Source organism: Vicugna pacos, chromosome 5, assembly GCF_048564905.1.
Source record: "Vicugna pacos chromosome 5, VicPac4, whole genome shotgun sequence".
NCBI lineage: Eukaryota > Metazoa > Chordata > Mammalia > Artiodactyla > Camelidae > Vicugna > Vicugna pacos.
This window is the reverse complement of record NC_132991.1, coordinates 96,127,115-96,138,045: the sequence shown is the minus strand read 5'-3', so window position 1 is coordinate 96,138,045 and position 10,931 is coordinate 96,127,115. Positions and strand designations below refer to the sequence as shown.

The 10,931-nt window shown below is 65.2% G+C and overlaps 2 protein-coding genes across 2 annotated transcripts in view; both read right to left on the bottom strand.

Moving 5' to 3' along the window:
* SNED1 (sushi, nidogen and EGF like domains 1) overlaps positions 1 to 1,017 on the bottom strand; it is a 76,582-nt gene extending 75,565 nt beyond the window's left edge. Inside the window, exon 1 of the mRNA XM_072962009.1 lies at positions 467 to 1,017. Coding sequence (XP_072818110.1) covers positions 467 to 679 — 213 coding nt within the window. The 5' untranslated portion in view covers positions 680 to 1,017. The remainder of the gene's footprint in view (positions 1 to 466) is intronic.
* Positions 1,018 to 5,961: 4,944 nt separating this feature from the next.
* The window catches only part of CROCC2 (ciliary rootlet coiled-coil, rootletin family member 2), a 61,494-nt gene continuing 56,524 nt past the window's right edge, over positions 5,962 to 10,931 (bottom strand). Inside the window, exons 29-33 of the mRNA XM_072960693.1 lie at positions 10,563 to 10,676; positions 10,143 to 10,272; positions 7,832 to 7,872; positions 6,895 to 7,047; positions 5,962 to 6,055 (exon numbers count right to left, since the gene is read on the bottom strand). Coding sequence (XP_072816794.1) covers positions 5,969 to 6,055; positions 6,895 to 7,047; positions 7,832 to 7,872; positions 10,143 to 10,272; positions 10,563 to 10,676 — 525 coding nt within the window. The 3' untranslated portion in view covers positions 5,962 to 5,968. The remainder of the gene's footprint in view (positions 6,056 to 6,894; positions 7,048 to 7,831; positions 7,873 to 10,142; positions 10,273 to 10,562; positions 10,677 to 10,931) is intronic.

Below are 10,931 nucleotides of genomic sequence, written 5' to 3'. Positions count from 1 at the left end.
GGGAGGGGCTGAGACCTTGGCAGGCCGAGTGAGGGCCTGAAAGGACCAGGTGTCTCACTGGGAAACTGAGGACTCAGGCAGCACTTGCCGGGTGTCACACTGCTGTTGGTGAGGGAACCAGGAGAGTCTTCCTTCACTGAGCAGGGGACCAGTTGGGAGGGAGGGGGGCTGAACACGATCACTGCGCGCTGCCCAAGCTCCAGGCGGCCGGGCAGAGGCGAGGGACCCGGACGGGCGCGGCGCTGGACTCGCCAAGGTGGCCGGGCTGCAGCTCGCACCCCCACCCCCGCCCGCCTCTCCGCGGGCCGCTGTCCGGCCTTGGCCGCCGGAGGGAGGAAGCCTGTCCTCATTCCACCTCTGGCCGCCGCGGTGCCAAGTTGCTGGCGGCGGCGGGAGTCGGGGCCGGCGGGCAGCGGCCGGGGCGCAGCGCCCTCCCTGGCGCCCCCCGCGGGCTCGGGTTACTCACGTAGAGGCCGGAGTGCTCGGCGCCGAAGAACGGGAAGGGCACGGAGAGCGGCAGCAGCCCCGAGCCGCCGTCGTCCTGCTTGGGGGTGACGGCGTCGCCGCGCTCCGCGCCGAACGGGTAGAAGTCGGCGAGGGCCACCGCGCCGCGCACGCCGCGCACCCCGAGTCCGAGGGCCGCGGCCAAGAGCAGCGCCCAGGTGGCGCCGCGCCGCATCTCCGGGGGTCGGCGGGCGGGGACAGAGCGGGGACGGAGCCGGGACGCAGCTGGGACACAGCGGGGCGGAGGGGGACGCGGCGGAAACACAGCGGGGACGGACAGGGACGGAGCGGGGACACAGCGGGACGGAGAGGCGACGCGGCAGGATGCAGCGGGATGGAGCGGCTCTGCGCGGCCCCCGCGGGGCTGGGGCGAGGCCGCGGTCGGGAGCGGCCGGCAGGGCCGGGCGGGTGTGCGGGGAAACGCGGGCGCGCCGCCGGTAGGCTCCCCGCGACCCGCGCCCGCTCGGCCGGGCGGCGCTCGGGTCGCCTCTGGCGGAGGAAGGCGCCGGGCGGGACCGCGTTCGGGACCGGGCCCGCCCCCGGGGCCGCGATTTAAATACCCAGCCGGGCGGTCCCTCGGGCCGGGGCGGGGCCGGGGCGGGCCATGCAAATAAGGCGGCTCTTAAAGCGCCAGGCCTGGCAGGAGGCCCAGCCCCCGGGTCCCCGGGTCCCCGGGCCCCCGCCCCGCGCCCGCGCCCGCCCGGGGTGCGCTGGCCTGGGCAGTGGCGAGGTGAGGGCTTCGCGGGCGCTCCCTGCGGCGGGGCGTCCTCCTCCTCCCGCGTGGGTCCCCAGCTGCCAGCGTGGGGCTGGCCCAGAGGAGAAGCCCTGCCCACAGAGCTGTTCTGGGGCCGACCCTGAGCCCTGCCTGAGATGTTGGGCCCAGGGGCAGGCTTCCTGCGTGCCCGTTCAGGCCCCTGCGTGGCCAGCGGACCCTGTCACCCTCCTGCCAGAGTGAAGTCAGTGAGGGCCACCCTGACTGAGTGGTGCCTGGGTGAACCCTTCTGGAAGTGGCCAGAAGCCAGCCTGGTTCTGTCTCCTCACCTCCCCACCAGCCCTGAGGCTTGCCATCTGGTTTCACGTGAGGGGGACCCCCGGGCCTGGGTGGCTTTAGGCATTAAACAAAATGTTTTCCGCCTGCATGGCCACATCAGGGAGATGGGATCAGGGACCCAAGGAAACCTCCCAGCAAGAGAGCCTCGGTGAGTCCTGGGCACAGCAGCCCTCCGTCCGGGAGGCTTGGGGCAGGCAAGGGGCAGCCTGGTGGGAGGGCAGGACCTCGATTGCCTACAGTTCTGGTTCTGTGTCTCCAGCCTTTCTCTCGCCTCTGGGACCGCTGATCTTAGGCTCACTCTTTGCGTGCTTGTCCCTCCAAGGCCGCTGGCCTCCGGCCCACCTCGGGGTCCCGTGGTGTGGGGCAGGGCCTGAGCCCTAGGGCCCCAGTCCCTCTCCCAGCGCCTGGCTCTCGAAATGCTGGTGTGGGGGGCTGCGTGGCTACTAGCTGAGCCTGGGGCCCTGGAGACAAGGGTGGGCCCTCCAAGATGAGCAGGAAGGGGGAAAAGAGCTGCCACTCAGGTTCCGGGTGGTTTTACACTTGGCTTTGCGTTATTCTGTATTTTCTGAAATGTCTTCAATGAGCATGCGCCATTCTGCAGTCAGAGCAAGGAACATAAATTGTGATTTGTAAGAAATTGTGGAGGGTCCTCCGCGTGTGAGTGCATGACTGGGAGTTACGGCCTTGTCAGATCCCTACTTGTCCTGCTCCCATGACGGTCCCGACCTTCAGGGTGGTATCAGGGCCAGGTGCAGAATGTCAGGAGGCTCCCACTGCCGGGGCTGACCCTGGCGTGGCACCCTACTGAGAGTGACCGCCCCTCAGATTCTGCCCTAATCCCCCTCTGCTCAGCAGTGGGAGGGCCGCCCTGGGCCAGGCTCCCGGCTTGGAGATCCACAGGCCAGCAGGATAACCTTGGTTCCAAGAAACGAAGGATGAGAAGAGGCAAGCCCTCCCACCCTGGGAGAGAAGAAGTCGGACATGACATCCAATTGTAGGGGCTGCGCTGGGAGCAGAGCCCCAGTTTCACAGGCTCCCAGCGGGGACCCGGGAGGAAGGGCTGGTTCTCACACACCCCAGCGCACCTCCCACGTGCAGACACACCTCTCTCACACGCTCCCCCATACGTGCACCCATGGAGACAGTGCAGCCACACGCACACACACTCACACACACACACTCAAATTTGCAATGCCTGGTACCCTGCTGGCTCAGCTGCTGAGAGGGGAGGTGGGGGAAGCCTGAGCGAGGTGCAGCACAGAGGTCATGGCCATGGTTGGAGGAGGGGTGTGGCCACCTCATCTTCCTTGGATAGGGAGTGTCCCTCTGGAGCCTCACGGGCAGAGCCGAGTGGGGTCAGGATGCACAGGGCAGCCCAAGGGCAGAGCTGCCAGGAGGCTGGTTATCGCGGCGAGAGCCCAGGAGGAAGTGATTTTCAATGCGTCTTCTTACTGTGAGAACCTGGCAGCCCCCTGCCGTCTGTGCCATGGGCTTGGGGCCCAGGGGAAGGCCGGCCCCTCATTTGTTTCCTCAGGCGGGAGGGCAGGGGGCCCAGCACCAAACCCCTGGGTGACTGTGAGATCCTCAGGCTGGGCCCCACCCTGGAGAGCAGGTGCTCATGGTGGCCAGCCACAGGCAGGGCTTGGGTGGTGACCCCCAGCGAGGCCATGCTTTCCCGGGCAGAGGCCAGCTGACGCTCCACGGCCATCACCCTGGTCCACTTACAGTTCCATTTGGGAGACCGGGGGTTAACACGAGGCTCCACCATGCTGGGCATTACATTTCCACACACACACACACACACACACACACACACACCCAACTCTGTAGGCAAAAAAGAGAAAAAAAATTTTTTTCCAGGTGCTAAAAATATTATCAGGAAATATTTTTCAGCAATGTACTGTTTCAGGTTCCCCTCTGGACTCAAGGGTGCCTTTGTCTTTGCCACAGAAAGTCCACATTTATCAAAACCAAAATCACTTTATCAAGCAGGCCCGTTCTGCGGCCGGGAAGCTGAGCCTCCCCAACAGGCCTGGGATATTTTAATTTAGGACCGGAGTGTGTGTGTAGTTTAGAGGGGGAGCCCCAGAGCTGACCTCGGGACACCCCAGGACTCCATGCAGGCCAAGGTGGGGAGCGTCCAGCTGGTCCCTGGAGGGCTGGGCTGCTAGTGGCAGGGGCTGGCTGGCTGCATGCTCCTTTAGCTTTCTCTCCTTCTCCTCAGAGCAGCCGGTCCTCCCATGTAGGTGAACCCAGAAGCCTCTGCCCCAGGGAAGCCCTTACCTGCTCTGGGAATGGGTCCAGGAGGTCACAGGGCCTGGAGGGGCAGATAGGGTCTGGCTCCCAGGGAGGTCCACCCCAGGTGGTCACTACACTGTAGGGCTGGAAGGGGCCTTGGAGCAGCTGGTCCACTGAGGCAGAGATGGTGGGGCTGGTCCACGTGTGGGACGGGCGCCCCCAGCAGAATCTCACATAGAAGCCACATGCTCACCATTGGAAATGCTTAGGAAAACACCAATTTATTTCCATTAGAAAAATCCATTTTCCTAAGTGTATGACTTTATGTGGAATAAGTGAAAGTATTATTTCTTACATTGATCGAATTTTTGTTGAAATAGAAAAGTTTTGGAGGGCTCACAGGCACCTAGTGTCTGGGCAAGGAGGGCCCTGACACCTCCAGTCAGATCGCTGGTCGCGTTGTGGGTGGCCCTCATTTCAGTGCTGAGAAACCGTTCCGACCCTGCTCACGTCTGAGACGTGTTTCTCTTTTATCCCTGTGCTTTTATTAAGCACCTCCTCTGTGCTGAGGGCTCCAGTTCCAAAGGTGTGACACCCGAGAGCCCAGTGGGCGCCACAGGGATGCAGAGAGACTCCAGTCTCCAGCTTCTGGTTCTCCCCCACCGTCCCTCAGGTCCTGCTGAGGGTGGGGGTGGCGGTGGCGGAGGGGGGTCCCCCACAAGGAAGCTGCCTGCCGGCTTGGGGCGGAAGGGAAGGGACCCGTCCGCTACATGCCAGGCCCTGAGTGCCATGTGGCCCTGCCCTTCCCCATCGGTACCAATGCCCTTCCCCATTGGTACAGCGCCCTCCAGCGGCGGGGTGAGCCTGCCTGCTGCCCGCTGCTCTAACTGGCCACTGCAAGAGGGTGAGCAGCAAGGTGCCTGCACCACCACGAACGCCGCCTCTGCCTGGAGCAGCTGTTGCTCACGAATCACCAAGCTCTTCCCCTCTGAGCCTGGGCTGAACTTGCGAACCCTTCTCAACACAGCCACCGGCGATCAGGCAGGGCTGGCAGGCAGAGCGACGCCTGTTTGCCCACCCCTCTCTGGTCGCTGCTCTTGTGCAGCAACTCCATTGCCAAGGAAGTTCTGCTAGGATAGCCCATTGCCGGTGCTGGGCCAGCCTCGAAACAGACACATAGATGGTCTGTCTGGGCCACAGCTCAGCGTGACTGTTGAGGGGAGGTCGCTCCACGAGTCCTCGAGGGTGTCATGGGGGCTCCTGGAGGGAGGGGGCAGCTGGGGCGACCAGCAGCTGTGCACCAGGCATTTGCTGGGCTGGCTGGCGCCCCACAGATGTTGTAAACACACCACTTACAGAACAAAAGAGGCCGCTTGGAGAACAGACAAGTCACTCTGACCAGCATTGATGGGGGAGCAGAGAGGGAAGCTGACAGGTGACCCAGGCCGTGGGCCCAGGATGGCTGTCTCCGTCTCCACAGCAACCAGGGCTGGATTCCCGCAGGAATTGTCCCAGAGTTTATGGGCTGGGAAAGTGGGTGGTTCTCTGACAACTAGCTTTGACACCCCGACGTCCCTCACGGCTGGTGAGTCTCAGGACTTGGTTCTGAGTCGTTTGCAGCCACCTGCCACTGTGACGGACCTGCAGTCCCCGACACGGGAGGTCCTGCTGCCTCTGGAGGGGCTGCGGCGGCCGGGCCTTGCAGGGCATTATGTTTTTGGCTTCAGTTGGTGGAAATGTTTTCCATGTGTTTCCCCATGTTTACGGAGCTGAGGGCACGGAATGTGGCCTGTGGCTGCGGAGGCCGGCCTGACGGGGCCTGGCCACCAGACTCTGGCCAGGTCAGCACATCTGAAGCAGCACCAGGCCCGGTGCAAGCTGCGCAGACAGTCTCTGCTGCTGGGGCGGGGGCTGTGTCGGAGAGCAGTGTCTGAGGCTTGGTCCAGCACCAGCCAGAGGCCGAGGACCCAAGGGCTGGGGGAGCGCCCTGTGGTCAGTGGAGCAGAGGGTGCCCGCCGACCCCCGGGGTGAGCGGTGAGCTCCGAGCGGTGGGCCCCGGTGCCCCTCTCGAGCGCGGCCCCGAGCAGCACGAGGCCTGAGCTTTCCCAGCCGGGGTCCTGCTGCCCGGGGGTCAGGCCTGCGGCGGCCGCGTGGGCTGGGCACTGGCTGCAGGGCTCACTCCTTGGCCTGGACGGCCTGGCCGAGGCAAGCTTGTCGCTGCCGCTTCGCTTCCTGGTCCAGCTGCTCCTTCAGGCTGGCCACCTGGGGACGGGCAGGCGCTCAGAGGGGTGGGCAGGCCTGGTGGCCAAGAGCTCTGTGACAGGGAGGGCCGGGAGGCCACAGTCCACAGCTCCCACCTCAGCATGAGCACCACCCGGGGTCACCCGCACCCCTGGTGGGCGGACGACCTCCACTCAGGCCGTGAACACGTGCCAGTGATAAGGGATTAACGCTCCTTGGCTCATAGATGTAGCAAACGTGGCTTGAAGGGTGGGGGACACTAACTTGGGGGTGGCACTGGGCAATCACTTTGTGTCTCTGGGCCTGAAGTCCCTCACCTATAAAATGAGGGTTTTGTCTGGGCGAGTGGCTCCCAGGTGTCTGACAGCTCGGAGCGGGTGGGGCAGCCCGGCCGGCGTGTCTGGTGTCTGCATGTCCGCGTGTCTGCGTGTCTGTGTGCACGTGCGTGTGGGCCGTGTGGGTGCACGCGCAGGGCTCGGTCCTGCCTTGCGGCTACCTCGTCCCCCCAGTGCTCCCTCTCCCTGACTCTGCGGGGGCCGCCGCCACTCCGACTGCTGTGCACCAGGCCCTCTCTGGACCTACACACCCCGCGACCCCTGGCCGAGGGACGGTCCTCACCCCGCTTTACGGGGGGCGAGGGGGGCACAGAGAGGGTGGTGACCTGCTCCAGAATCCCCTCTGCCCCTCAGTGAGGCATGCGAGTGACAGGAGGGAAGTGTGGGGGCTCTTGGAGGTGGTCTGGAGCCCACTGGGCAGTGGCGCTGCTGGGGGACCTCAGGCTGAGGCCAGAGGGGTGCCCTGCAGGGCCCTCCCTGCCGCCCTCTGCTGCCCTCACCCCCGGGCGCCAGGCCCCCACCCACCTGCTCCTCCAGCACCTTCACCTGCTGCTGGTGGGTCCTCCTCTCTTGGGACGCCAGGCTCTGGGTGGCCTCCGTGGCCAGGTCTCGCTGGTGCTGGGCAACCAGCTCCCGGAGCCGCTGGGCGTGGGCCTGCTCCAGCCCCGCGATCTGGACCTAGGGTGAGACCGCAGGCACATCACTGCTGCCCGCCCACCCGGGGCTGCTCAGAGCCCTGGGGCCGCGGTGTCCGACGCTCCCCTTGGGGCCACTATTCCTTTGTCCAGCCCTCAGTAGGCCCCACTGCCCTCTGCTGGGGCACAGGCCCTGGCCAGGACGGGCAGGCGTGCCTGGGGTTCAGGACACACATCCTGCCACCGGGGCCATGTCTGGACTGGAGCCCCACCCACCGGCCTCCAGGGGGAGCCCACACCCATTTTCACGTGTCCTAGTTCCCCTTGGCTGGACTGGGGGTCCCACAGGCATCACGGGCCGATTCTCACCCCCTCCCCACCTGCCAGTTCCTGGTCTGGAGGCAGAGGGTCTGTGCAGTGGTGGAAGGGGAGGGCCCTGACACCTGCGGGAGCAGCCACGGGACCTGCCTGCAGGCCTGCCAGACCCTGTGTTTCCCACGCTCCTCCCTCCTCTGGTCCATGCGCTGGCTCACAGGTCCCGGACTGTCCCCCACTCCCGTGGGCCTGTGGAGCCCTGGGCCCTGGTTCCAGCTCTCCTGGGGACCTGAGTGTCGCCCTGTGGACCCCTTGGTTGTCTGGGGCACCTGTGCTGTGTGGGAGTGTTCCCACCTGCCCTTCTCATCTGCGCATGCACGTGTGTGTGTGTGTGTGTGTTTGCACACATGCATGAGACAGAGGCACCCTTCTGGGACCCACACCCACCTGGACACCCTGGCTCCTGGGCCAATTCCCAGACGGGGGCGTGGAGCTCTGCCGGCCCAGCTGACCCGCAGCTGGTGGTTCTGCCTCAGGGCCTGTCCACTTCCCGCTGCAGGGGCTCAGGGGCTGGGCCGGCCCCTTCTTCTCAGCCCTGCCCTCATTTGGTCCCTGTCCCTTCTCAGCTCTGTCTGCAAGAGCAGAGCCTGTGGTCGCCCCCTGGCGGGGGTGTGGGGTCGGGCCAGCTTCCCTCTGGGGAGCACGTGGGGTGACCCCGGGAAGGGTTCTGATCTCCTGATTGCTGGCTGGGTCGGGGCAGGGCACCCCCTGGGCCAAGACACCCAGTACCCTGGGGCCGTCCAGCATGTGCAGCTGGTGCGAGGGCTGAGGGAGGACCACCCGTCAAGCTGCCATCCTGCTTTGGACCATCTGCTTCTCTTGGGGGTGTCCTGGGTCTACCTCCCGGCCTTTCCAGCCTTCTTCCCAGCCTCACGGAGCCTCCACCCACTGCCTCCTGTCTCCGCTGCACCTGCAGCCAGCCAGAGGCCCCAGGCACTCCCTGTCTCTGTGTAGGGTTGGGGCAGTGGTCTCAGGCAGAGGGCCAGCCCAGCTGCTGGAGGCCCAGGTCGGTCCTCACTTCAGTGCCCTCTCAACCTGCCCCCACCCCCGCCCTGGGCTGGGTCAGGCCTGGTCTCTCAGGGGCCCTGGGACGCAGCGGGTCAGGCTGGAGGGCGCAGGTCTGGGGCCGGTGGGCAGAGCATTGCAAAAAGAAGGATCTCTTCCTTTTCCAGGGCTGAGGGAAACGAAGAGTCTCCCGCCGCTGAAAAAGGAAGTCCTGCTCCTTTAAAAGTCCAGCTACACTCTTGGACGTGCATGTTAGAAAGAGAAGGGAAAAGTGGAATCCAAAGTAAATAAACGGCCGCATCCGGGTTTCCCCTCCTGAGACACCAATAAAGGGTTTATGGGTTTTCGGGCCCCTCACAGCTGACCTCCTGGAACTCATTAGCTGTTCCTGCCCCGCCCCCCGGCTCCAGGGGCCACGGCTGGCTCCGCTGGCCGGGCTGATGCTCAGCGCCCCAGCCCCTGGGCCTCCCACCCCCAGTGGCCACGGGAGACCCCGACTTCCCTAGCTCAGCACCGGGCCTGTCCTTCTGGAGAACCCTCCCATCCCCGAGTCCACCCCAGCTGGACGGCGTGTGCCTGGTGGCCGGGGCCTGCCAGGGACAGATGTCCCTGTGTGCTTGGGGACACATGACCAGGGCAGACGCTCTCCGGGAGGCTCCAGGCCCGGCAGCCCCTCACCCAGCGGGCCTCGCTGCCCTCCTTCAGGAGTTATGGTCAGTCTGCTCTGGAACCTGCCCTCCTCGTCAGCCGCCACCCCTGTGGGGCTCCCACCCCTCCGGGTTGATCCTGACACAACACAACACCCTCTTTCCTGCCCCTGCCGTGGCCGACGGCCTCTGCCTTTTCTCCAGCCCTGACCCAGTCCTTTTCACTCCTGGTTGGTGTCCACACGCTCCACTGGCATCTTTGTCCTTCAGAGCCTGAGAGCCCTGGGCCCTGTCCTCATCCCAGAGGCCACGACTGATCAGCCTCTGTGGTGCCCCGGCCCCTCTGCCCTTGGGCCAGGCCGCCCAGACAAGCCCCGCGCCAGCACAGAGCCAGCCTGTGCAGGGCCTGGCAAGCAGGTGACATGGGAACAAGCTCAGGATCCACCGGGCCTGAGGTGGCCCCTGCAAAGTCCATGGGGCTGTGCCGTGTGACACGTGCCCCCCACCTCCCCCCAAGGGCCTTGGCCGGACCCCGCTGCCTGGACCTGCCAGGAGTGACCAACGCCCTCCCTTCTCGGCCTGGCTCCCTTTACAGCTGAGTGCAGGCTGGCATGGCCCTCCCTCACCTCTGCCCGGGGCCCGCGCTGTGGTGGGAGGGGCAGCAGCTATACCTGGACGCCTGTGCGGAGCCAGCAGGTCCGTGTCCCCACGCCCCTCCTCTGTCTGTGCCGTACACAGCTCCGGATCCCGGCACCAGGGGACGGGCAGTGAGACCCTCTGCCCAGATGTGGCCCAGGTGCACACAGAGGCTCTCAGCCGTGACCTGTCAGGCCGCTGGGGCAGCAGGACCCGCATCCTTGCCCCAGAGAGGCCCTGCGAGGGCTGCCCTGCGCTGGGGTCCAGGACTGAGGGCCTTAGCGCCTGCCTCCCCTACTTAGTAGGTGGGGACACTGAGCCTTAAGGGTCAGGTGCCTTGGGTGCCTGGTTGCCAGCCCAGCAAAAGCTGTCCACCTCTTGAACGTCGGTCTTCCCTCTTCTGGAGTCCCTGCCCTGCCCACCCCTGGGGTTGTTGTGAGGGCATCAGAACCTGGGCCCACACCTAGCTACCCACTCCGCCTGGGGTCAGCCGGGTGGGCCGTGCCATGTGCCCCCTCCCTGGTCCTGCAGGGCAGAGGCAGCACCCGGGAACAGGGCGTCACCTTTCGGGCGATGTGACCTGGGAGGTCCTGCACACAGCGGGCCTATGAGGTGGGCCCGCAGAGCCATAACGGGGGTGGGGTGACATTCTGCCTGTTTTCAAGGACAGCATTTCCTTTCTCCAGGCTTCAGTTTCCCCATCAGTCAACCTGGGTCCCAGGCAGAGGCTCTGGAGAACCCCACCTGATTTCAACCCAAATACCTCCACTCGACCTGTTTCAGATCGGTCCACTCCCACCTCAGTGTCTGGGTCGCTCCAGGTCTGAACACCTCCCCCACACCGAGGGACCCGTTCCTAAAGTGAACGCTGGGCCCTGCCCTCTGGGCTGCTCGCCTTGCCCTCCCGCACATGTGCTGGGCGGGCGACTTGCCCCTCCAGCAGCCCCCACTCTGGGCCAAGCCTCATCCTGCTCTCATCCAGGCCCCGGTGTAGTGTGTCCAGTTGCTCCTGGGGAAGGGAGACATGGCCCTCCTGGAAACACAGGCTAGGGGTGAGCTCAGGGGAATTGTGGCACCAGGCACCTGCCCAGACCACGCGCAGAAGGCTGAGATGTAAAGAAGCAAGAACGGGTCCAGCACGGCGCGCACTGACCGCGCAGCTGCTGATGTAACCTGGCAGGGGGTCCTAGAATGCAGGCCATATTGGCCCAGCCTGGGCAAAGGCTCAGCGGGCAGGTCCTCTGTTGTGGCCAGACTGGCCTGG